The 26,752-nt window shown below is 43.8% G+C and overlaps 1 protein-coding gene across 1 annotated transcript; it reads left to right on the top strand.

Moving 5' to 3' along the window:
- The first annotated feature begins 912 nt into the window (after positions 1 to 912).
- On the top strand, positions 913 to 26,686 carry ZFP14 (ZFP14 zinc finger protein). The gene is made up of 5 exons (XM_062176221.1): positions 913 to 946; positions 11,894 to 11,985; positions 15,087 to 15,213; positions 17,599 to 17,700; positions 22,690 to 26,686. The coding sequence occupies exons 2-5, from the start codon at positions 11,977 to 11,979 to the stop codon at positions 24,054 to 24,056; spliced, it is 1,605 nt and encodes a 534-aa protein (XP_062032205.1). The 5' UTR covers positions 913 to 946; positions 11,894 to 11,976; the 3' UTR covers positions 24,057 to 26,686.
- The last annotated feature ends 66 nt before the right edge of the window (positions 26,687 to 26,752 follow it).

The following is a 26,752-nucleotide window of genomic DNA, read 5'->3' as shown; positions in this document are numbered from 1 at the left end:
AAGCAGAGCTTAGGACATCTTTCCTCCCTAGACAAGATAACCACGCACAGCTGCTTAACCAGGTAATTGGGAGCAGCCACTTTCAGGGTTAGTGGTGGGGGTTTGCTTGCCCTCTACAGAGCTATCACATTGCCTGCCAGCATGTGCATCAGCAGAAAGCTGAGATCAGGAGTGGAGCCAAATGCCTGCCCTGCCATGTAAATTTAATCAGAAGTAACAAATATTTAAAATTTAAGAATAGTTTGACCCAGATAATAGTTACAAGATGGTTTGGATATTATCACTTATTTCCTGATTTATATATATATATATATATATATATTGCATTATTTACAAAATAAGACTTAGCAAGATTTGCCTACACATTTTCAATTATCTTCCAATGTTTCAGGAAAAGAACAAATTCTTCCATCTCTTAACTAATATATAAAAGAATTTGGAACGGGGAGGATTCTGAGGTGTGCACCCTGAAACTGGCTTTTTGCATTTCTTCCCAGGAGTCCAGAACAGGACAAATTCAGTAGCAACTCGTGTCAGAAGCACCCCTCAGGAAACTCTTTGTAATGTTCACTTTCCAACCCTCCTCATCAGGAAGACATAACAAGTGTTAGCTGCTTGGCAGATCCTGAAAGCACTTGAGCAAGACCTGATGGAACCAAACGGAAAATAGACACCTCGCAGTAATGAACAGAACTAGATTTTTTTTTTTTTTTCCTAGATTTTTAAGTCAGTAAGGTAACCAGACATCCAATGATAGTATCAACCACTACAACTTAATAAGCCCCTCCCCGCCAAGTCTCCGCCGGCACGGCCCCGGCGTCCGCGCCTGCGCACTCTGCGTACCGGCTGGGGCGGGAACCAGCCCTTCCCGGCCGCGGACTACATTTCCCAGAGGCCTCCGCGCGGAGTTTCCTTCCGGCTCCGTTGTTGCTGTGGGCTCCGAGAGGTGAGTTGGTAGCGTGCACTGAGGCAATGGGCGCCGGGGCGGCGCGGGGGCGGCGCGGACCTCTGTGTGAGTCGGGTTACAATGACTGCGGGGTTTGTGACGCCGGCTAGGCGCTCGCCGCCCTGCCGCGTCCTGTACCCTTCCTGCCCTGTCCAGGGGCCCGGAATGGCTCCGAGTTTGATGTGTGAATCCTCGAGCGAGAGGGCCCCCAGACAAAAAGACGCAGCGCTGAGAACTGCTGCGGGTCTCGGGACCACGGCGTCGCCGGAGCTGCCTCCCGGGGCGGCGGCAGAGTCCAGGGTGGCCTTTCCGACCCGGGGAAGGGTCAAGCGTTTCCTCAGCCTCCGTGCTAGTTCCCGCGAGTCCTGCGTGTGGCCGCTGGTGGAGCAGGCGGGGGACAGGAGGTGTTTCCCGAGCCATCCATGCCGGGCTCCGCGAGCAGACTCTGGCCTCTGCCCAGCCCGTTGCTCTTTCGGAAGGTGGAGGGAAGGGGGGAGGTGATTGCTGTTACGGATGTAGACGCTAGGGTCAGGGTTAGCCTGTGTTTCCTCGGTTCCGTGACATGCATGTTTATGTTTATCGGCCATGGGGACACTGGCTTCTGTGAAAGAGTTAAAAATGAGCTCAGTCGGAAGGGAAGCAGCAGCCCTGGATGAATCAGGCTGGGAGGGAAGAGAGCAGCATTAAGGGAACACGTGATTTGTTAGCCAGTTCCGCAGCAGTTGTAAAATGCCTTGACACCCTCTGTGTGTTGAGGTTTTCTAACCAGTGATGCTACAGATTGGCTTTGCTGTTTTTATTTCTGAGTCACCCTCGTGATGGCACTGTGGCTCCAGTCAGTCCCTGCTTCTCCCAGTCCCCCTCTGGAAACAGCAGCCATTGCTATGCCCAAGGTTTCTTCAGATTCTCACCTGGAGCTCAGTCCTTTAGAAAGAAATTTTCTCTCCTCCCTCGGAACTCCCTCTGGAATTTGCTGACTCTCTCTCAAGTCGGTAAATACGAGTTTGTGGAGCTGTACAGGTTTGTTCCATTAGTCTTTGGCTAGGCCCTGACACCTGAATTACCCTCTAAATTGACCTGAGCGTTGGCCTTGCCTCACGGTGAGTGGTGAGGGAAGGTTCCACCCAGCCGCATCGTGGTCATTTACATCAACATTTGGCAATCATTTTGCTTCTCCTGGGAGCTGCCCCTCCCTCCCTTCCTTCCATCGTTATAAGTCAGAATTAGAAAGAGATACTTTCCATCTGTTGGTTCACTCTCCCAAATGGCTCCAACAGCTGGGGCTGGGCCAGGCTGAAGCCAGGAGCTTCTTCCAGGTCTTGTGGAAGCAGGGCTCCAAGCACTTGGGCCATGCTCTGATGCTTTCTCAGGCACCTTAGCAGGGAGCTGCACCGAAAATGGAGCAGCCAGACTCCAGCCGGCACCCAGATGGTGGCTTAACCTGCTGGGCCCCAGCACCATCCTGGAACTGCCTCTTTGTAATAATTTGGGTAATCTGCAGGCAAAGTTCCTGCAGAATTTAATTGCACTGTTTTATTTTAGGCTGTGAGTTGTTTGAGGCTATGGCAGTTCAGACGGAATCACAGGCTAGGAGCCTTTCTGCTGCTCAGAACTCAAAAGCAGGGAAAGATGAAAAACAGTTTGATTGGTGACAAGGTCATCTGCTTTCCTGGCTTTCAAGTAGTTACAATGTGATGGGGTTTTAGTGGTGGGGAGGGGATTATTAGGAAGGAGGATAGTAGAAAAGTGACAGGTGGTTTGAAGTGTTTGAAAGCCTGAGTTTGTTTCAGACCATACTTAAGGAAGGCTGTGTGGTGACAATGGTTTGTGGTGACAATTGTGCGAAGTTCTAAGTCTGCCTCTTGGAGTCGTGTGAGCTTGGAGCACTTTATTTCGTCTCTTTGCATCCCAGTTCTAGCATCTGTAAAATGAGGTTGTTAATCGAATGTACCGTGTGGGATTGCTCGGGGTAGATAATTTATGTAAAACCCTTGAATAATGCTTGCTTCATAATGAGTGCTCCTTAGATTTGTTACTATTGTGATTCTGTTTTCCCTCATCACGCACATCAAAATACTTATAAGTATTTTGCCACATTGGCTGTAGCCTTTCACATATCCTCCTTTTGTAAGTTGTTGATAATCAAGAATAAATTGCAAATAATTTATTAAATTTATTTAAATAGGTAGCATTCTAAGAAAGAAGAGCTGAGAAGCCCGTTTTAAAAAAAAGAAAAAAATGCAGAAGAATATTTTCTTTAATTATGAGCAAGGTCTATAGTAGTTATTTTCAGGGATACAGTTTACTTTAATTACAAGCTACTTTAAGTGCTTTATATTTAGTATCATATTTATTTTTCATAACAACCTGTTGAGGTAGAAGCTATAAATATCACCATTTTTTTTTTAAAAGGAACTAAGTGAAAAGTAACATGTGTAAGTTCACACTGTTAATAGCCATTAGCTAGGACTTTGGGCCTGGAAGTCTGACAGCAAAGTTTGTATTATTAATTATAGGGGCATAACATCTCATTGTGCTTATTTTATTTTATTTTTTTAAATCCTTATGAACAGAGTTCATGATGGTGATGGGCAGAGCTACTAATCTGATGGCTGTGAGCACTATCCACTTATGTCCAGAGTAGACTGATGCTGTTGGGTCTTTGTGGAGGAGACGGATTTCATCCAATAAGATTATGTATTACAGTTTTAATTTTTGTGATGCTATTTACAGATTAAATTATATAGTTGGTTTGTGAATGGGAAACAAGTAAAAAAGAGAAGCCAATGAAGAGAAACAGCATCAGTTTTTGTAATACTTTGTTTCTCTGTGAAAGGGAAGACTGAAAGAAAAGCATATACTGGGGAAGTCTTTTCCTTGTTTGGAGTATTTGGGTACTTGAGGTTCATCCTCTTGTTCACTGTAGTTGAAATTGTCACTGGCTGTCATTGTAGACATTTTACTGATCCTTCTAGACATATGTATTTTTTTTCCATCAGAGTAGTTTCACAAAGATGTAATTTAAAAATTTTTAACAAACTGGCATCACTTCTACCAGAATTAGGGCAATACCATCACTTTTAGTAGCTGCATGATTATTAGTGGTTATGGATACACAACAGTTGATTAAAACCATTTTTCCAATTTTCAGCTTTTATCCATTATAAACTATATTAGTATAGTTTTGTGTTATCTTTACGTATATGTTAAAATAGTTCTTTTAGACTCAAGAGTGGAATAAATTTGATTCACAGGGTTTATATACAGGGTTTAGGGCCGGTACCACAGCTCACTAGGCTAATCCTTCACCTGCGGCGCCGGTACCCCAGGTTCTAGTCCCGGTTGGGGCACTGGATTCTGTCCCGGTTGCTCCTCTTCCAGTCCAGCTCTCTGCTGTGGCCTGGGAAGGCAGGAGGATGGCCCAAGTGCTTGGGCCCTGCACCCGCATGGGAGACCAGGAGGAAGCACTTGGCTCCTGGCTTCGGATCGGTGTAGCGTGCTGGCTGTAGCAGCCATTTGGGGAGTGAACCAACAGAAGGAAGATCTTTCTCTCTGTCTCTCTCACTGTCCACTCTGCCTGTCAAAAAAAATTATAAAAAAAAAAAATACAGGGTTTAATTGCTGCTTCAGCTAGTTATAAATGTGAACCAAACTAGTATTCATTTTCCTGCAGCCTTGTTACTGTGGGGCATCACTAGTCATTTATTTCTCCCAACTGAGTTACTATAAAAGATATTTTCTGGTTCTGTAATACTCATCTCCTTAATTAATACTGAGGTTAGTATTTTAAAACTTTTATTTTGAGGCCAGCACTGTAGCACAGTAGGTTAAGCCTCAGCCTGCAGTACCGGCATCCCATATGGGCACTGGTTCTAGTCCCGGCTGCTCCACTTCCAGTCCAGCTCTCTGCTATGGCCTGGGAAGCAGTAGAAGATGGCCCAAGTCTTTGGGCCCCTGCACCCAAGTGGGAGACTAAGAAGAAGCTCCTGGCTCCTGGCTTCGGATCAGCACAGCTCCAGCCAATGCAGCCATCTGGGGAGTAAACCAGCAGATGGAAGACCTTTCTCAATGTCTACCTCTCTCTGTAACTCTTTCAAATAAATAAAATAAAATTTTTAAAAAAATTTTTCACAGAAAAATTCAGTATATTATTGTATATCATGGTGTTTTGAAGGGTATCCATTGTGGAATAACTAAATCTAGCTAATAAACATCTGTATTAATCTCACACCATTACCATTTTTGCAATAACACTTTATGCCCACTCAGCACTTTTCAAGAACACAAGATATTATTAACTGTAGTTAACATATTGTACAATACATCCCGTGGACTTATTCCTCCTAACTGAAATTGTGTGTTCGTTGATGAAATTCTCCCCAATCTTCTACCTCCTAACCAACCCAGCCCCTACTAACACCATTCTACTCTACTTCTATGAGATCATCTTTAATTTTTTTTTTTTTTTTTTTTTTTTTAGATTTACTAATGTATTTGTGACAGAGAGAGATCTTCATCCACTGGTTCACTTCCCAATTACCAGGGGTAGGCCAGGCTGAAGCCAGGAGTCAGGAACTTCATCCTGGTCTTCCACATGGGTTTTGGGGACCCAAGTACTTGGGCTCTGATCTGCTGTCTTTTTGGGTGCTTTAGTAGGAAGCTAAGTAGCCGACCTGGGATGAGAACATCACAAGAAGCAGCTTAACCTCCTATGCCACAATGCCCGCCCCTGGGATAAGCTTTTTAAGATTCTGCCTGTGAATAAGATCATTAGTAGTTGTCTTTATGTGTGGGCTCGTTACACCTTTTTTTTTTTTTTTTAAGATTTATTTATTTGTTTGAAAGAGTTACACAGGGAGAGAAGGAGAGACAGAGGGGGAGGGGGAGAGAGAGGGAGAGGTCTTGGTCTTGGTCTTCCATCCGCTGGTTCACTTCCCAATTGGCCACAATGGCTGGAGCTGCGCCGATCTGAAGCCAGCAGCCAGGAGATTCTTCTGGGTCTCCTATGCGGGTGCAGGAGCCCAAGGACTTGGGCCATCTTCTGCTACTTTCCCAGGCCATAAAAGAGAGCTGGATCGGAAATGGAGTAGCCGGGACTTGAACCAGTGCCCATATGGGATGCCGGCACTGCAGGCGGCGACTTAACCCGCTACGCCACAGCGCCACCCCCCTTATTACACTTCGCGCAGTGTCCTACAGTCCATCTGTGTAGTTGGAAATAACAGGATTTCTTTCAGTTTTTATTGGATAGCATTTCATTGTGTATAAATATCACATTTTATGAATCCATTCATCTGTTGATGGACACGTAGGGTGATCCCATATGTTGACTATTGTGAATAACACTACAGTCTGTTGTGAATAGTGCAGATTTCTCGTCAACATACTGATTTTGTTTCCTTTGGATATATACCCAGTCGTGGGGTTGCTGGATCATATGGTGGTGCTGTAATTAATTAATTAATTTGTTATTTATTTATTTGAAAGGCAAAGTGACAGCATGAGTGTGCTTCCATTTGCTGGTTCACCACCCAAATGGCCCCAGTGCCCTTGGGTAGGCCAGGCCAAAGCAGGGGATAGAAACTCCATCCAGGTCTCCCACATGGGTGGCAGGGACCTAAGTACTGGGAACATCCCTTGCTTGGACCTTCCCAGGCACATTAGTAAGAAGCTAGATCTGAAGCAAAGCACCTGAGACTTGAGATTCATATGGGATACAGGTATCACAGGTGAAGGATTCAGCGGCTGTGTCACACGTTGGCTCCATATATTTAATATTTGTGAAGATCCTCATACTGTTTTCCATAACGGCTGTGCTAATTTACTGTCCCACTGAAAATGTACAAGTAAAGGGTTCCCTTTTACTCTGCATCCTTCCTAACACTTGTTTTCTTTTCTTTCTTATTTTTTTTTTTGGCAATAGTGAGTATGAGGTGTTATCTCATTGTAGTTTTTTTTTTTTTTTTTTAAGGTGTATTTGAAAGAGTTACACAGAGAAGAGGCAGAGAGAAAGAGAACGAGCGAGTGAGCGAGCGAGTGAGCCAGGAACTTCTTCAGAGTCTTCCACACTGGTGCAGGGACCCAAGGACTTGGGCCATCTTCTACTGCTTTCCCAGGCCATAGCAGAGAGCTGATTCGGAAGTAGAGCAGCCGGCTCTTGAACTGGCGCCCATATGGGATGCTGGCACTTCAGGCCAGGGTGTTAACCTGCTGTGCCAAAACGCCAGTCCCTTGATGTTTTCTTGATGAATAGTGATATTGAGCAATTTTTTATGTACCTCTTCATCTTTTGTATGTCTTCTTTTGAGAAATGTTCATTGAGATCCTTTGCCCATATTTTTATTTTTAAAGATTTATTTATTTGAAAGGAAGTGATATGGGGCAGGGTCGGGGGGTTGGAGAGAAAGAAAGAGAAAGATAATCTTACATCTGCTGGTTCATTTCTCAAATAGCTGCAGTGGCCGGGGCTGGGCCAGGCTGAAGCCACGAGCTTCTGGGTCTCCCACGTATGTGCAGGGGCCCAAGCATTTGGGCCGTCTTTCACCACTTTCTCAGGTGCATAAGTAGGGAGCTGGACCAGAAGTAGAGCAGCTGGGACTTGAACTGACGCCCATATGAGATGTCAATACTGCAGATGGATACTTAAGTTTCTATGCCACAGTGCCGGCCTTACTTTGCCTGTTTTAAATTGAATTATTTGTTTTCTTGCTATTGAGTTTTTTGAGTTCCTTATATACTTTAGACATTAACTGCTTACCAGATGTATAGTTGGCAAATCCTCTCTCCTGTTAGGTTGTCTTTATTCTGTTGGTTCTTTTCATTATGATGTTTTTATTTTGTTTTGTTTTTTGTTTTTGTTTTTTTTGACAGGCAGAGTGGACAGTGAGAGAGAGAGAGACAGGGAGAAAGGTCTTCCTTTACCATTGGTTCACCCTCCAATGGCCGCTGCGGCTGGCGTGCTGTGGCCGGCGCACCGCACTGATCCAAAGCCAGGAGCCAGGTGCTTCTCCTGGTCTCCCATGCAGGTGCAGGGCCCAAGGACTTGGGCCATCCTCCACTGCACTCCTGGGCCACAGCAGAGAGCTGGACTGGAAGAGGGGCAACTGGGACAGAATCCGGCGCCCCGACCAGGACTAGAACCCGATGTAGGTCATCCTTGTCTTGTTGCAGATCTTAAAGCAAAAGTTTCCAGTTTTCCCTTGTTGAGTATGATGTTAGTTGTGGGATTGTCAAATGTGGCCTTTTTTTGTATTGAGATTTCTTCTGTATCTAATTCATTAAGAGTTTTTATCATGAAAGCATGTTGAATTTTTCCAGTGCTTTTTCTGTATCTGTTGATATGATCATGTGGTTTTTGTCCTTCAGTTCTGTTAATGTGATATATTGCATTTACACATTGACTTACATATGTTGAACCATTCTTGTATTCCTAGGATGAATTCCACCTGATCGTGTTGAATTATCTGTTTAATGTGCTGTTGAATTCAGTTTTCTATTTTGTTGAGGAATTCAGTATCTATGTTTATCAGGGATTTTGGCCTGTAAATTTCTTTTTCTTTTCTTTTATAGTAGTTTCTCTAGCTTTGATAACAGGGTGATGCCTTAAAATATAGTTGAAGTCTTCCCTCTTCAGTTTTTTGGAAAATTTTAAGAAGAATTGATGTTCATTTTTAAATGTTTGGTAGAATTCAGTGGTAAAGTCAGTTTTTTTTTTTTTTTAACTTGGAAACTTTATTACTGAATCTCATTATTTGTTATTGGTCTGTTTAGATTTTCTATTTCTTTGTAATTCAGTCTAGGTATGTTTTATATATTGAGGGATTTATCCATTTCTTCCAGGTTATACACTTCGTTGGCATATAGTTGTAGATCATCGTCTCTTATGATGCTTTATATTTCTGTGCTTTCAGTTATAATGTCTCCATTTTAATTTCTGATTCTATTTATGTGAGTTTTCTGGTTTTCTTAGTCTAGCTAAAGGTTTGTGATTTTGTTTACCTTTTCAAAGAACTTGAATTTAGTTTCATTTATCTTTTCTGTGTTTTTTATAATTTATTTATTTCTGTTCTAATATTTGTTATTCTATCTCTGTTTATTCTTGTTTCTAATTACTTGAGGTGCAATGTTAGGTTATTTAGTTGAAGTCCTTTTTTTAAAAATCTAGGCATTTATTGCTATAAACTTCTATTTAGAATTGCTTTTACTGTATCCCATATGTTTTGGTAGATTGTGTTTCCATTTTTATTTGTCTCAAGAAAATTTTAAGTTTTTCATTTAATTTCTTCATCAGGACTCTGTGTATCCTTGAAGTCTGCTGAATTTCCTTAAAGCTTATTTTTTTGTTGATAGTTTGTATATCTTCACTTCTTTAGGATTGGCTATGGGCATTTTATTTTGTCCTATTATTAATGCCATGTTTCCCTGGTTGTTGTTTATCCTTGTAGTTATGTGTTGGTGTCTGCACATTTCAAGAAGTAGGCACTTACTCTAGTCTTCAATGACTGGCTTTGTCTGGAAAGCTCTTCAACAGCCCATGCAGAGATTCTGAACAGGCTGTGAGGAGAGACCCCTCAGCCTGGGGCCACTGTCTGGCATGGTACTGTGGTATTCCAGAAGCCTAGAGCTGCTGCATCTGATGTGACACTGAGGCACGTCTGAATTCTGGGGTGCTATGCGTGGTGCAGACACAGGGTGCACCAGAAGACTGGAGCCCATTGTTGCTAGAGTGGCTCTGGTATCCCTGGACCTCAGGGCCACTGTGGCTGGTGTGGAGCTGGGGTGTGTCAAATTGTAGAGCCTCCCTTGTGCCATATGCTGTGGTGTTTCTGAACCTAGGAACTACTCAGGCCTGTTTATTGTTGAGGGCTCTTTGGAACCTGTGGTCTTTATTTATTATCTTTTTTAAGACTTATTTATTCGAAAGAGTTACGCATGGGCCGGCGCTGTGGCTCAACAGGCTAATCCTCCGCCTTGTGGCGCCAGCACACCGGGTTCTAGTCCTGGTTGGGGCGCCAGATTCTGTCCCGGTTGCTCCTCTTCCAGGCCAGCTCTCTGCTATGGCCCTGCACCCCATGGGAGACCAGGAGAAGCACCTGGCTCCTGCCTTGGGATCAGCGTGGTACGCCGCCGCAGCGCGCCGGCCATGGCGGCCATTGGAGGGTGAACCAACGGCAAAGGAAGACCTTTCTCTCTCTCTCTCACTGTCCACTCTGCCTGTCAAAAAAAAAAAAAAAAAAGAGTTATATAGAGGGGTCGGCGCTGTGGCGCAGCGGGTTAACGCCCTGGCTTGAAGCGCTGGCATCCCATATGGACGCCGGTTTGAGACCTGGCTGCTCCACTTCCATTTCATCTCTCTGCTATGGCCTGGGAAAGCAGTAGAAGATGGCCCGAGTCTTTGGGCCCCTGCACCCGTGTGGGAGACCTGGAAGAAGCTCCTGGATCCTGGCTTGGGATCAGCGCAGCTCTGGCCATTGCAGCCAGTTAGGGGAGTGAACCATCAGATGGAAGATCTCTCTCTCTCCTCTCTCCTCTCTCTGTGTAACTCTGACTTGCAAATAAATAAATACATCTTAAAAAAAAAAAAAAGAGTTACGGAGAGGAGAGGCAGAGAGACAGATATCTTCCATTCACTGGTTCACTCTCCAGATAGATGCAATGGCCAGAGCTGCACTGATCTGGGTCTCCCACGTGGGTGCAGGGGCCCAAGGACGAAGGCCCTCCACAGTTTCCCAGGCTGTAGCAGAGCTGGATTGGAAGTGGAGCAGCCAGGTCTCCATCTGGCACCCATATGGGATGTCAGTGCTTCAGGGCGTTAATCCGCTGCGCCACAGCGCCGGCCCCTCCTGCTTACTTCTTAAAGGTCTATCCATTAAACTGATTTGCAGCCCCCTGGCTGGTACCTGTATGGTTCTTTCCCTTACTTGCTTGAGCGTCACTTTATAATTGTGTGTGAAGCTCTTAGAACAGTTCCTAGTATTTCGTAAGTACTTAATAAACCTTAGCTATTTGTTGCTATGTGGTGATTTTGAGCAGTTCTCCACCAGCCTTTTATAGATCAGAAAAAGTGAGGGCTGGTGCTGTGGTGTAGCAGGTAGGGCCGACGCCTGCGTTACCATCATCCCGTATGGGCACCGATTCGAGTGCCAGCTGTTCTGCTTCCAATCCAGCTCTCTGCTGTGGCTTGGGAAAGCAGTGGAGGATGGCCCAGGTCCTTGGGCCCCTGTACCCATGTGGGAGACCTGGAGGAGGCTCCTGGCTCCTGACTTCAGATCAGCTCTGGCTGTTGTGGCCAGCTGAGGAGTGAATTAGTAGATAGAAGACCTCTCTCTCTCTCTGCCTCTCTGTAATTCTGCCTTTCAAGTAAATAAATACAACTTAAAATATATAAATAAATAAATAGAGAAAGTGTTAAAGAGTATTGTGGTTTGAGAGGTCCTGATTAGGAATCTGGAGTGGTGAGTTGTCTTGGCTGGGGAAAGACCAGTGCAGCGTATTATAATGGCAGGGGCTGCCAGTTAGAATCTTTGTGGCTTTTTAGTCTTTGTGTTTTGAAAGTTCAGGGAAAATCCCAGGAGCTCAAAGGAGGCTCTGTTGGGATGGTATGGCCTTTGTTCAGCCCTGTGCAGCTGTACTAGAGGGAAGAGAAGAAGACAAGTCTGCTCAATTCAGTGTCAGGGCCACTTCTGCATAGCCAGATGGAGATGTGGTCAGAAATCCTCCTGCAGGTATATCTGGGCTTCTATGCCAAGTCCATCATTGCTCAGCGGGATTTCGTCAGGACTTGGATTTTGGTGCTATATATGCCTAGAGTTTGTTAAGTATGAGTTAGATACGCATATAGTGATGAGGAATAGTGGGAAGCTGGAATGGAAAAGAAAAGTGACTTTATTAATGTGAGTCGGTTTGGGAGCTCTGATGTACCTCTGGTTTTATGGCTTCTTTTTCTAGTTCCAGTTCTGGCTTGTCTGGACTCTGCGGTTTCCTAAGAGAAATCTTGAAAAGGACTGAACAGTTTTTGCAGTTCTGAAACCATGGCCCATGTAAGTTAATGTTTCTCTCTGCATTTTGAAATACTGTCAGTCAGATCATATATCCATATTTATTCCCGGAAGCTCCCCGTTTTGCGCATTGCCATCCAAGAACCTGCTGCAGTTCCTCTCATCCTGGAGCATTGAGGACTGCAGGCCAGTGTTGTCTCTTTCTGCCCTTTCCTTCCTCCACTAATGTTGAACATCGCCTCTGCAAAATCTTCTGTCGAGAGCAGAATTGAAATGCCTGTGAAAAAATGTATGCATTCTCTTCAGAGTGTCCCACTGGTTCCCATCTTCCAATGGGACAACTTTTGATTGTAGTGTTTAAACTTGGGGCAGGTGTTTGGCTTAGCTGTTAAGATGCCACATGAGGGGCCGGTGCTGTGGTGCAGCAGGTAAAACCACTGCCTTCAAGAGTGCCGGCATCCCATATGGGCTCTGGATCAAGACCTAGCTGCTCTACTTCCGTTCCAGCTCTCTGCTATGGCCTGGGAAAGCAGTGGAAGATGGTCCAAGTCTTTGGGCCCCTGTACCCGCGTGGGAGACCTGGAAGAAGCTTCTGCCTTCAGATCGGTGCAGCTCTGGCCATTGCTGCCAACTGGGGAGTGAACCATCGATGGAAGACTTCTCTCTCTCTCTCTCTTTCTCTCTCTCTGTCTGTCTCTGTCTGTCTCTCTCTGTGTAACTCTGACTTTCAAATAAATAAATACATCTTTTTTAAAAAAGAAAGAAGATGCCATGTGGGTTGCCTGTGTCCCATACAGAGTACCTGGGTTCAAGTCCTGCCTCCTGTCCTGATTCCAGCTTCCTGCTAATGTACACCCTGGAGGCAGCAGGTGATTGCTCAGATAGTTGGGTCTCTGCTACCTACATGGGAGACTGAGATTGAATTCCAGGTACTGACTTCTGCCTAGCCCAGCCCTGAGTGCTGTGGGCTAGGGAGTGAACCAGCAGGTAGGAAACCTGTCTCTGCTTCCTCAGTCTTTTTGCCTTTCAAATGAAATTAAGTAAAAATAAATAAAATGTTAAAAATACCCACAAAAAGCACATTTCTTTCAATACGGTGATTTTTGGTCTAGTTTTGTTTTTTTTTTTTTTTTTTTGAAAGGTTTATTCAATTGAAAGGCAGAGTTAGAGATCTTCCCTCCACTGATTCACTCCTCAAATGGCTGCAACAGCTGGAACTGGGCCAGTCTGAAGCTAGGAGTCAGGAGCTGCTTCTGGGTCTCCTGCACAGGTGGCAGGGGTCCAAGTACTTGGGCCATCTTCTACTGCTTTCTCAGGTGCATTAGCAGGGAGCTAGATTCGAAATGGAGCAGCTGGGACTCGAACCAGTGCCCATATGGGATGCCAGCACCACAGGCCATTGCTTTACCTGTTACACCACAGTGCCAGCCCCAGTCTAGTTTTATATAGGAAATATTTATGTCCTCACTAAATGTGTGACATTTTTAAAAACTTTTCTGAATGCTGTATTAAGATGTGTTATATATGGGGCCGGTGCTGTGGCACAGTGGGTTAATGCCCTGGCCTGAAGTGCCTCTCCTCTCCCTGGCATCCTGCAGGATGTCTAGTCCGTTTGTCAGCAGAACCATTTATACCTGTCCTGATTTCAACAAGGAGGAAGTGAGTTTCGTCTTCTTTTTTGCCTATAAAATTACTCGGGCAAACCAGTCATGTCCAATAGGAACCTTACCTTCTTATTAATACAAAGCTTGTGTTCTTTAGCCCCTTGTTCACTCTGTTTCTGAGTGCAACTCTGTGTGGCCCTGCATAATGTGAAATGTTTTTTATTTTTTGGAGAGATTTTGATTCTTTTTTTATGACCATTAAAGGGAAAAGAGGGTAGAAGATCTTATATTAAGAATTTATGACAGATTGGGCAAGCGTTTGGCAAGTAATTAAGATGCCACTTGGGATTCCCACGTGCCATATTGGTACATGTCCTGGTTCCACTTCCGCTGATGCTTATCCTGGATTCCAGATTCCTGCCGATGCTTATACTGGGAGGCAGCAAATGATAACTAGAGTATCCGGGTCTGTCACATTCATGTAAGAGACTGGGCCTAGCCCTGCCTGTTGCAGGCATTTGGGAAATGAACCAGCAAATGGAAGCTAAATAAAATAATTTATGATGTAGCCACATATTATGAAGTTTAAAAAAATTTTTTTAAAAAAGATTTATTTATTTGAAAGGCAGAGTTAAAACAGAGAGAGAAAGGGAGGGAGGGAGGGAGGGAGGGAGGTCTTTCATCTGCTGGTTCACTCCCCAATTGGCTGCAATGGCTGGAGCTGTGCTGATCCAAAGCCAAGAGCCAAGTGCTTCCTCCAGGGCTCCCACGTGGGTGCAGGGGCCCAAGGACTTGGGCCATCTTCTACTGCTTTCCCAGGCCATGGCAGAGAGCTGGAGTGGAAGTGGAGCAGCCGAGACTCAAACTGGCACCCATATGGGATGCTGGCACCGCAGGCGTTGGCTTTACCTGCTATACCGCAGTGCTGACCCAGATATCTTATTTTTAAAAAGATTTTATTTTACTTATTTGAAAGAGTTATAGAGAGAGGTAGAGAGAGAGAGGTCTTCCATCTGCTGGTTCACTCCCCAAATGGCTGCAATGACCAGAGCTGAACTGATCCAAAGCTAGGAGCCAGGTCTGGGTCTCCCACGTGGGTGCAGGGGCCCAAGTACTCGGGCCATCTTCTGCTACTTTCCTAGGTACACTAGCAGGGAGCTGGATTGGAAGTGGAGCAACTGAGACTCAAACCAGCACCCACATGGGATGCTGGTGCTGCAGGCCGGGTTTAACCTGCTGAGCCACAGTGCTGGCCCCAATATGAAGATATCTTATGTGCACTGTTTCATTTCATGGGAATTCTTTTGGTTATTTTATTCATTTCTAGATATGTTTGAATAAAAGTTTAATCTTATCTGTACCACAGGCCTATTCAAGCACGTGTAGGCAGTCTGCTTCAGAGTTACTAATTTTCTTACTGTCCCTACCCTATACTGTTTGCATGCTTTGTGACCCATTCTCTGCAATGCAATCCTCAGTTTCTCTCTTTCCATTTAAAAAAAAATTATTTTCCCAAGTAATACAGAGTTCATTTTGTAGGGACCAGTGACGTTCAGGGATGTGGCCATAGACTTCTCACAAGAAGAATGGGAATTCCTGGACTCTGCTCAGAGGGACTTATATAGGGATGTAATGTGGGAGAACTACAGCAACTTCATCTCCCTGGGTAAGACCTGTCCTAAGCGATACTAGCTTTCTCTGTCAGTTTCAGGACTATATTTTGAAAACTAGGTAAATTTTTACTCTGTTTCCTAACTATTGGTTTAAACTTTGGTTGGAAATAAGCATCTCCGTTTAACACCTAATCTTTCCAGTCTAGGGTGTCTTAGATGGTTTCTCCAGAGTCTTTAATTCCTGGTTTCCTCATTATCTGAATTGCTGTTTGAGTATGGCAGAAGCATTGTCCAAGAAACTAGATTTCATATTGTGTTTGAGCTCAAAGTTGACATAGATACTTCATTCCTTTCGAATCCACCTGAAAGGGAAATACCTAGACATGGGGTTTCTGAGCTTCTTCAGAAACAATCAGGGGAGGAGTAGACATTCAGCATAGCGGTTAGGATGCCTCTGACCCCATTCATCTTGAGTCCTCAGGTTGGGCTTCTGTGTCAGCTTCCCACCTTTGGAGACAGCAGTGATGGCTCAAGCAATTGGGGTTCTGCTACCCATGTAGGCAACCTGGATTGAGTTCCTGGTCCCAGCCCAGCCCTAACTATTCTTTTTTTTTTCTCATTTATTTATTTGACAGGTAGAATTACAGAGAGAGAGAGAGAGAGAGAGAGAGAGAGAAAAGTCTTCCCATCTGATGGTTCATTCCCCAAATGGCTGAAACGACCACAGCTATGCCGATCCAAAGCCAGGAGCCAGGAGCTAGGTGCTTCCTCCTGGTCTCCCATGCGGATACAGGGGCCCAAGCACTTGGTCCATCCTCCACTGCTTTCCCAGGCCACTGCAGAGAGCTGGACTGGAAGAGGAGCAGCCGGGACTAGAACCCTGTGCCCATATGGATGCCAGTGCCACAGGCAGAGGATTAACTTGGTGTGCCATGGCGCCGGCCCCCAGCCCTAACTATTCTAGGTATTTTGAGAGTGAACCAATGGATGGGAGCTGTCTCTGTAAAGTAAAATTACATTAGGCCAGCGCTGTGGCTCAATAGGCTAATCCTCTGCCTTGCGGCGCCGGCACACTGGGTTCTAGTCCCGGTCGGGGCACCGGATTCTGTCCCGGTTGCCCCTCTTCCAGGCCAGCTCTCTGCTGTGGCCCGGGAGTGCAGTGGAGGATGGCCCAAGTGCTTGGGCCCTGTATGCCATGGGAGACCAGGAGAAGCACCTGGCTCCTGCCATTGGATCAGTGCGGTGCGCTGGCTGCGGCGCGCTGGCCACGGCGGCCATTGGAGGGTGAACCAATGCAAAAGGAAGACCTTTCTCTCTGTCTCTCTCCCACTGTCCACTCTGCCTGTCAAAAATTTAAAAAATTACATTAAAAGAAAAAAAATCAGGGCTGGCGCTGTGATGCAACGGGTTAATGCCCTGGCCTGAAGCACTGGCATCCCATATGGGGGCTGGTTCGAGACCCAGTTGCTCCACTTCCGGTCCAGCTCTCTGCTATGGCCTGGGAAAGCAGTGGAAGATAGCCCAAGTCCTTGGGCCCCTGCACTCGCATGGGATACCTGGAAGAAGCTCTTGGCTCCCGGCTTCGGATTGGCATAGCTCTGGCTGTTGCAGCCAATTGGAGAGTGAACTAGCGATTGGAAGATCTTTCTCTCTGCCTCTTTTCTCTCTCTGTAACTCTTTCAAATAAATAAATAAATCTTTAAAAAAGAATCAAGTGAACCTATGGAATATACGTAGTGTGGGATGGTTCCACAAAGTTTATTTACAACTCATGTGAACACATTCTGTTTTCTGTAATAGACATACTTAGTTGTGCTTGTGGTTGACACTTAAACTCTAAGAATTTTACATTTAACATTGAATGAATATCCTAGAAAGGACCTGAGAATGTCTTACAAAACGTATTATCCTTTCCAAAAAATGGTGACAGTAAAACTAACACATATTATTAAAAATAACACACATATTATGTGTATATAAACATATCATTATATATATTTATGCTTAAACACTGTTCTAAGCATTGTACATTATTAGTTAATCCTCACAACAACTCTATGAGGATGATACTTTTATTGTCCTCATTTCAGATTAGAATACTTGGGCCCTAAGGTTCAGGATTTACTTAGGTAGCATGGCAGCAGAGGCAGGATTTGAAGCTAGACGATCTGAAACAGACTCTGTGTTCTCAACCACTACACAATATTGCCTCTCAGCAGAACCTCTGTGAGTTAACTTAGGTTAACGCCTGTTGTTAAATACCTAGTGTTTATCCTTGTGGTCTTGAGGTTGCCCTGATACAAGTGTTCTCCACTTCCCTTTGCATTTCTTTGCTCTCAGGCTTTATAATATGTTCCATTTTGACCTTTAGTGAACTATAAAATCTGAATCTAAGGTCATCTAGGTTTATAATTTTGTGTCACGTGTTTTCTTTTCAGCGGGACCTTCCATTTCTAATCCAAACGTGATTGCTTTATTGGATGACGAAGGAAAGGAACCTGGGATGGTTGTGAGGGAAGGGACAAGAAAATATTGCCCTGGTGAGTAAGAGCTGAGCAAGCAATGGGGAAATCATTCCTGCAGATAACAGCTGAGCTGGCTACGATGGGGGCATTCCCTAGAAGTACTACTGGGTATCTCTCTTCAAAACCCCAAGGCCTGTAGAGGAAAATGGTGAGACCTGAAGCAAAGCAAAATCTTTTTTTTTTTTTTTTTTTTTGACAGGCAGAGTGGACAGTGAGAGAGAGACAGAGAGAAAGGTCTTCCTTTGCCGTTGGTTCACCCTCCAATGGCCACCGCGGTAGGCGCGCTGCGGCCGGCGCACCGCGTTGTTCCGATGGCAGGAGCCAGGTGCTTCTCCTGGTCTCCCATGGGGTGCAGGGCCCAAGCACTTGGGCCATCCTCCACTGCACTCCCTGGCCACAGCAGAGAGCTGGCCTGGAAGAGGGGCAACCGGGACAGGATTGGTGCCCCGACCGGGACTAGAACCCGGTGTGCTGGTGCCGCAAGGCGGAGGATTAGCCTACTGAGCCGCGGCGCCGGCCAAAGCAAAATCTTAAGCCTGGACTGACAAGGGAACTTCCTGTTGACTTTTATTATGACACTCAGTGTCTTATCTCTCTTGTTTCTCTCCCAGTTCATAGAGAGGAACAGTTTTCTACAGAAGACAAAAGTGATGACAAATATAAGAGCAGACATAAGCAAAGTAAAAAGAAATCGGGGAAAGTAATAAAGCTAAAAGTGAAAAAGATCAACTAAGGTGAGGTGGTAATACGTAGGTAGACTAATCAAGGAAAAAATGGACCATAAGTTGCTAATACCAGGAATGAAGGAAGCTTTTTACTTCATGTTCTGTAGCCATTAAAAACAATAGAGATGGCCGGTGCTGTGGCTTACCAGGCTAATCCTCTGCCTAGCGGCGCCAGCACACCAGGTTCTAGTCCTGGTTGGGGCGCTGGATTCTATCCCGGTTGCCCCTCTTCCAGTCCAGCTCTCTGCTATGGCCCGGGAAGGCAGTGGAGGATGGCCCAAGTGCTTGGGCCCTGCACCCGCATGGGAGACCAGGAGAAGCACCTGGCTCCTGGCTTAGGATCAGCGCGATGCGCTGGCCACAGCGGCCATTGGAGGGTGAACCAACGGCAAAAAGGAAGACCTTTCTCTCTGTCTCTCTCTCTCACTATCCACTCTGCCTTCAAAAACAAAACAAAACAAAACAAAAAAAAAACAATAGAGATGTGTGTTTGGCACAGCAGTTAAGGCTTCACTTAAGATACCTGCATCCCATATCACGGTACCTGGGTTTGAGTCCTGGCTGTGCTTGCAGCTCCAGTTGATGTACACCAGGGGAGAAAGCAGGTGATGGCTGCAATACCCACGTCTCTGCCACCCCCGTGAGAGATCTAGATTGAATTTCAGGCTCCTGACTTGGCTGTTGCAGGCGTTTGGGAAGTGAACTAGAAGATGGAAGATCTCTGTCTCTCTGCCTTTCAAATAAAATGAAAAAGAAAAAAAAAGTTAATAAGAATGCTACAGATAACTTTGTGCCAGTAAACTTGACAGATGAAATGGAAAAATCCCTTGACAAAATTCAGTGTACCCAAACTGACACAATCAGAAATATTCCCAGCTCTGCCTCATGGGTGATAACGTTGAACTTCATCTCCCTGGGTAAGACTTGTCTTAAGTGGTACTAGCTTTCTCGGTCAATTTCAGGACCCATAAGGATTGACATATTTTTATGACTAAACTTTTAAAATACTTTTAAAGTCTAGTTCATTAATATAATTTATGTACATTGTAATTTACCTTGTTTAGTGGCTAGTTCTAGTAATTTTAACAAATGTGTGTCTTGTTAACTAGCACCAAAATAAAATTTTAGAAAAATTCCAAAGTCTTCTCTTGCTCCTGGTGTTTCCTCACTAAGTTAAATCTATCTTTTCAACTCAGAAATGTATTTTTAAAAAATATTTTAATATTATATTTTACTTATTTGAAAGGCAAAGTTACTCAGAGGGACACACACACACACACAGAGAAAGAGTGATCTTTCATCCGCTGGTTCACTTCCCAAATGGCTACAATGGTCAGGGCTTGGGCAGGCCGAAGCCAGGAGCCTGGAACATCCAGGTCTCCCATGTGCATGAAGGGGCTCAAGTACTTGGGCCATGTACTACTGCCCTCTCAGGTTCATTAGCAGGGAGCTGGATTGGAAGTGGAGCAACTGGGACTTGAACCAGCATTCAAAAGGCAGTTCTGCCCATGGTAGGCAGTGGTATAACGTGCTGTGCTATAATGCCAGTCCTAGGAAATGTATTTTTTATTATGTTAAGGAAGTAGCTATTCCTCTTTCTTAAAGAATTTTGTCAGATTCCTTTCTGATGTCTATAGAAATGATCATATGGTTTTTTGTGTCATAGTGTCATAAAAATTATTTATTTGAAAGTTGGAGTTGGGGACCAGCACCATGGCATAGTAGGTTAAGCCTCTGCCTGTGGTGCCGGCATCCCATGTGGGCACTGGTTCAAGTCCTGGCTATTGCACTTCTGGTGACCTGGGAAAGCAGCAGAGGATGGCCCAAGTGCTCGGGCCCCTGTACCCATGTGGGAGACCTGGAAGAAGCTCCTGGCTCCTGGCCTCAGATCAGCCCAGCTTTGACTGCTGTGGCCATTTGGGGAGTGAACCAGTGGATGGAAGACCCTTTTTCTCTGTAACTCTACCTCTCAAATAAATAAAAAAGTCTTTGAAAAAAAAAAAAAAAGTCAGTGTTATGGAAAGTGGGAGTGAGAGATCTTCCATCCTCTAGTTCACTCCCCAAATGGCCCCAACGACCAGGGCTGGGCCAGGTGGAAGCCAGGAACCAGGAACTCATCCCAGTGTCCCAAGTGAGTGACAGAGGCTCAAATACTTTAGCCATTTTCCACTGCTTTTCTCAGGCCATTAGCAGGGAACTGGATCAGAAGTAGAGCTTCTGGGACATGAACATGAACTCACATGGGATGCTGGCGTTGCAGGCAGTGACTTTACCCACTATGCCACAACAACGGTCCCTCCATTTTTTTTTTCCAGGCAGAGTTAGACAGTGAGAGAGAGTTATAGACAGTGAGAGAGAAACAGAAAGGTCTTCCTTCTGTTGGTTTACTCCCCTAATGGCCGCTACGGCCGGCACTGCGCCAATCCAAAGCCAGGAGCCGGGTACTTCCTCCTGATCTCCCATGTGGGTGAAGGGACCCAAGGACTTGGGCTATACTCGACTGCCCTCCTGGCCACAGCAGAGAGCTGAACTGGAAGAGGAGCAACTGGGACTAGAACCCGGGGTACCGGAGCCGCAGGCGGAGGATTAGCCAAGTGAGCCATGTTGCTGGGCAGTCTCTCCATTTTTATACTTACTTAAAAATAACTGGTTTTTTCTTTTCTTTTTAAAAATATTTTGAGGGGCCGGCACTGTGGCTCACTAGGTTAATCCTCTGCCTGCAGTGCTGGCATCCCATATGGGCGCCAGTTCTAGTCTCGGCTGCTCCTCTTCTAGTCCAGCTCTCTGCTGTGGCCCCGGAGGGCAGTGGAGGATGGCCTAAGTGCTTGGGCCCTGCACCCCATGGGAGACCAGGAGGAAGCACCTGGCTCCTGGCTTCAGATCGGTGCAGCGTGCTGGCCGTAGCAGCCATTTGGGGAGTGAACTAACAGAAGGAAGACCTTTCTGTCTCTCTCTCTCACTGTCTGTAACTCTACCTGTCAAATAAAAAAAAAAATTCTGAGTCACTTTAAGTATAATGTAGTTTATGGGCTTTCAAAAATTTTATAATCATCAAAATAACTTTTAGAGTAGGTCTTTGACTACTTACTTGTATTTTCTTAGAAAATTCTCCTTTATTAATGTAGTGTAGTCCCTTATAGTTTTTCAAAATATTGCTTGTTAGTTATTTACTAGTGTCAAGAACTGTGAAGGGTCTGCAGTTTCACCTACTGGCAAGATAGAAAGAATTCCACAGTCTTGGATCCTAGCAGAAGACACAGAACTTATAAATCAAAGACAAAGGGCATTATTCACAGCACAACAAGCAGCATGAGTGTGGGTATAGTTTGCGTCAGTTGTTCCTTTGCTTCAGTTTCTCTTTGTCCCCATGTCCCACAGGGATGATGTTGGATGGGTCAAAGTAGAGCCTGAGCATGCCTGAGGTCATTGTGGGAGTGGAATCCTGAGCCTAAGAGAACTCACATCTTCTTGAGCAATAAACATACGTGACCTTTGCCCCAAAGGAGACGTTACCTTTAGTATATTGAGCTAACCTGTCTATTGATCTGAAATAGATTCTGTCTCTATAACCATTCTTGAAAATATTGCCCAGAACAAAGGCAGTCACTGCTGGCAAGATGTACAAAAAATGCGAGACTTGGGTTCATTGATTTCTGAAGCCTAGTTGCCATTTTTAATTTTGTTTGTTTTCCTTTTTCTTATTACCTTAATTTTTTGTTTTGTTTTGTTTTGTTTTTTTGACAGGCGGAGTGGATAGTGAGAGAGAGAGACAGAGAGAAAGGTCTTCCTTTGCCGTTGGTTCACCCTCCAATGGCCGCTGCGGCCGGCGCATCTCGCTGATCCTAAGCCAGGAGCCAGGTGCTTCTCCTGGTCTCCCATGTGGGTGCAGGGCCCAAGGACTTGGGCCATCCTCCACTGCCTTCCCGGGCCATAGCAGAGAGCTGGCCTGGAAGAGGGGCAACCGGGATAGAGCCTGGCGCCCCAACCGGGACTAGAACCCGGTGTGCCGGCACCACAAGGCGGAGGATTAGCCTGTTAAGCCATGGCGCCGGCCATGCTCTAGCCCTATTTTAACCATGAGCCCAGTTATTTTGGGTTTGTAATTTTGTAGAAGATAGTTTTTTAGGTATACATATATGGTATTTTAGTAGAAATGTCTGAGAAATCTAATACATTCATTTGTGGTAGACATTATTTCAAATGTCTTATTTCTCAGTAGAAATTTTCTTTCTTTCAGAATAGGAAAACAGAATGTGTTTGCTCTCTTGTTTTCTTTCAGATTTGGAGTCCAGATATAGGACCAACACTTTATCTCCAGAAAAGGACATTTGTGAAATATATTCATTCCAGTGGGAGATAATGGAAAAAATTAAAAGCTGTGGCATCCAAGGCTCCATTTCTAAAAATGATTGGAAATGCAAAAGCAAAATTGAGGGAAAGAAGGAGCCACAAGAGCGTTGTATTGGGCAAGTGAACATTACCTCTGAAAAGGTGACCTCTTATAAAAAACACAATTTTCTTGCTGAATATCAAATAATTCATAATGGAGAAAAGATATATGAGTGTAAGGAATGTAGGAAAACCTTTATTCGTCGTTCAACATTAAGTCAACACCTGAGAATTCATACTGGTGAGAAACCTTACAAATGTAAGGAATGTGGGCAGGCCTTTAGACAGCGTGCACACCTTATCCGCCATCACAAACTTCACACTGGTGAGAAACCCTATGAATGTAAGGAGTGTGGGAAGGCCTTTACAGTACTCCAGGAACTCACTCAGCATCAGAGACTTCATACTGGTGAAAAACCTTACGAATGTAAGGAATGTGGGAAGGCTTTTAGGGTACATCAACAACTGGCTCGACATCAGAGGATTCACACTGGTGAGAAACCTTATGAATGTAAGGCGTGTGGGAAGACCTTCAGACAGTGCACACACCTTACTCGACACCAGAGGCTTCATACTGCTGAGAAGCTCTATGAGTGTAAGGAATGTGGGAAAGCCTTTGTATGTGGTCCAGACCTTCGAGTACATCAGAAAATTCATTTTGGTGAGAAGCCCTATACATGTAAGGAATGTGGAAAGGCTTTTAGAATATGCCAACAACTTACTGTCCATCAGAGTATTCATACTGGAGAGAAACCCTATGAATGTAAGGAATGTGGGAAGACTTTCAGATTAAGGCAACAGCTTGTTCGCCATCAGAGAATACATACACGTGAGAAACCCTATGAATGTGTGGAGTGTTGGAAGACATTTAGTAGTTACTCTCAACTTATTTCACATCAGAGCATTCATATTGGTGAGAGACCTTATGAATGTGAAGAATGTGGGAAAGCCTTTAGACTTCTCTCACAACTTACTCAACATCAGAGCATTCATACTGGCGAGAAACCTTATGAATGTAAGGAGTGTAGAAAACCTTTTAGACTGCTCTCACAGCTTACTCAGCATCAGAGTATTCATACTGGTGAGAAACCTTATGCCTGTAAGGAATGTGGGAAAGCTTTCAGGCTTTATTCATTTCTTACTCAGCATCAGAGGATTCATACTGGCGAGAAACCCTACAAATGTAAGGAATGTAAGAAGGCCTTTAGACAGCATTCACACCTTACTCAACATCAGAAGATTCATAATGGAATTTAGTAGAAGAAAGCCTTCAAATACACATTGTGTTTCGGAACATCAGAAAGCTCATTTTTGAAAAAATTTGTTTCATGTGCACAACTAAGCATAATAAATTTTATATTAGAAAGAATCTGTTGCTTTAAAAACCTTCCCTCGCCTTTTAAACATTCTTTATCTTCAGCGAATTCTTGAGAGAATAACAATGAATCTAGGAAAATGCTTAGCCTTATCATTCTTTATTTTACCACTTTATTACCACAGGGATGTTGGACAAGATAGTGTACTGTGCCTCATTTTTCTCATTGTAAAATAATGTTACTTATTTTTATTATTTATTGTGTAATAAATTACCACAAACTTAGTAGCTTAGAATAATACACATTATCTCCTAGCTACTATGGATGTGAAATCTGGTCGTGACTTAATTGTGTCAAGGACCTCATCTGAAGGCTCCACTAGAGAAGGATCCAGAGGATTGTAGCCTGAGTTCGTTTCATCAAGGAGTGTTACAGTGAGATCCCCAGCTTCTGCCTGGCTGCTGGCTGAAGACCGACTGCAGCCTTTTGCCACAATGGCCTCTTCAGCATGGCTAATTGCTTCATCAGAGCACACAAGCCAAGATGGCAGTGGAGTCTGCCAGCAAGAAGAAAGTTACAGTTTTGTGTCATCTACTCATGGAAATGACATCACATCGTCTTTGCTATTTTCAGCTGGTTAGAAGTAAATCTTTGGGCTTCCACTGTGGTGTAGCACATGAGCCTGCTGCCTGCAGCACTGGCATCACACATGGGCACTGGTTTGATTGAAAGCACTGCTCTGCTTTCAGTCCATCTCCTGCTAATCGCCTGGGAAAAGCAGCAGAAGATGGCCCAAGTGCTTGGGCCCCTGCTCCCACTGTGGGAGACCTGGTTGAAGCTCCTGGCTTTGGCCATCTGAGGAGTGAACGAACAGATGGAAGATTTCTCTCTGTATCTACCTCTCTCTTTCTCTCTCTGTAAATCTTTCAAATAAACAAATAAATATTTAAAAAAGTAAATTACAAAGAAGCCCACACTCAAGGGAAAGGGATTATAATGAATGTGAATACCAGGAGACAGGAGCCATTGGGGGTCAATTTAGAGTCAGCCTGCAACACCATGTAATGATATTGTTGTGAGTATTGAATAGTTAGTTTTTGGCAGATGAGCAGTCACATAGCATGTATTCTGTAAATATTATTTATAATTTTCAGTATTTGTGAATTCAAATGAAAGATCCTATGGGAGTAATAAATGTAAAAATGCCTCCTATTACCTCTCAGCACTTACTGAACAAACTAATTTATTCTAAGTAAGATATGGGAGATTACAGTGAATATAAGAAGTTCTTCATCACTTAACCTGCATCAGAAATTTCATGCTGAAAAGAAACTTTCATGAATATGAGGTTGTTGAGTATGACTATTGGAGAATCAGAAATATGGAATGATATTCATATAATTTCAAAAAGCAAATGGTTACAATCCCTGCTGTCTGACTATAGTTCAAGATTAATTCAAAATTAATGCTATACTTCAGAAAGAGGACAGAAAGAAACTAGCCATGTTGAAATTTAATTTTGTTGATGTGTGCACACATACATGTAAATGTGTATGTGTGTCTGTTTAAGATTCTGTAAAACATATTCCATTATAATCCGTGTATTTTGTGGTACTCGAAATGCTCTTTCTTCAAACTGTTGGAGTTGTATCAAGTTGGATCTTTTGACATGACCCCACCAGTAGTTTGACAGTCTACTTAATTATGGCTGCATAATTTAGTCACTTAGAGAAGATGCTAGGGCACTGATTCATAATTCTTAAATAAAGAGGAATTGAACATTTATTTTTCTTTTTCTATATGAACCAAGTTTTCAGATCACCCTGAATTCATCTGATTTAAGTTCTTTTTAAAAGAAGTCCAATCAGTAAATACAGAAAGAACGATAGGATAAGAAAAAAAAGTCACCATTTTCTAAATGCTAATGGGTTAAAAGGTCAAGAAAATGACCTTTAAAGGATGAAAACTGAGATTTTTATATTGAAATTTTTATATTGGATTTATCAAGTTGACCATCTCTGAACGCTTTGATCAATTTTAACTTCAGTAAAAATAGGTCCATGAGACAATATCCACTGATAAAATGCAACAGGAAGAATCACTACCTGTGAAACCTTACTGCCAAAATAATGAACTGAAGTATATCAAGTATTTTAAAACCAAGAGTGAAATATAGATGAACATTGTAGGTGCCATCACATGGAAGCAGAAGATCAAGAATATGTAAAGTGTCCTGATTTCAACTAATGAATGTCATGAGAAACAAAGAAATGGAAGAAGTGTGGCATTATGTTGGCATTACTTGGTGGCAACAATGTCAAACGACATTTTGGAGATGATGAGGGAAGTGTGGACACTTAGTAACACTATTTTTTTAAAGCACTGATAACACAAATGTGGTTACTAAATATATCTGTTTTAGAGATACACATTTATGAAATTATAAGATTTCCCTTAAAATATTCCAACAAAAGAAAAGGAATTGGTTAAGAGAGCTGGAAACTACATTGGCAAAATATTGATAGCTACTGAAGTACAGTGATTTGATCATATGGCATTGTTCTAACATCTCTGCTTTTGTAAATGTTTGAAATTTTAATAAAATGTTTAAAATCAAAATTGAAATTATAGACTACT

This window comes from Lepus europaeus, chromosome 19 (assembly GCF_033115175.1).
Source record: "Lepus europaeus isolate LE1 chromosome 19, mLepTim1.pri, whole genome shotgun sequence".
NCBI classification, from domain to species: domain Eukaryota; kingdom Metazoa; phylum Chordata; class Mammalia; order Lagomorpha; family Leporidae; genus Lepus; species Lepus europaeus.
The sequence above is the reverse complement of the archived record's forward strand: the minus strand, read 5'-3'. Positions and strand labels throughout refer to the sequence as shown.

Excerpts from the sequence above, each read along its gene's own strand:
- ZFP14 (XM_062176221.1), top strand. Across the intron at positions 15,214-17,598 it reads CAGCAACTTCATCTCCCTGG|CGGGACCTTCCATTTCTAAT; the intron begins GTAAGACCTGTC and ends TTTTCTTTTCAG. Across the intron at positions 17,701-22,689 it reads GACAAGAAAATATTGCCCTG|ATTTGGAGTCCAGATATAGG; the intron begins GTGAGTAAGAGC and ends GTTTTCTTTCAG.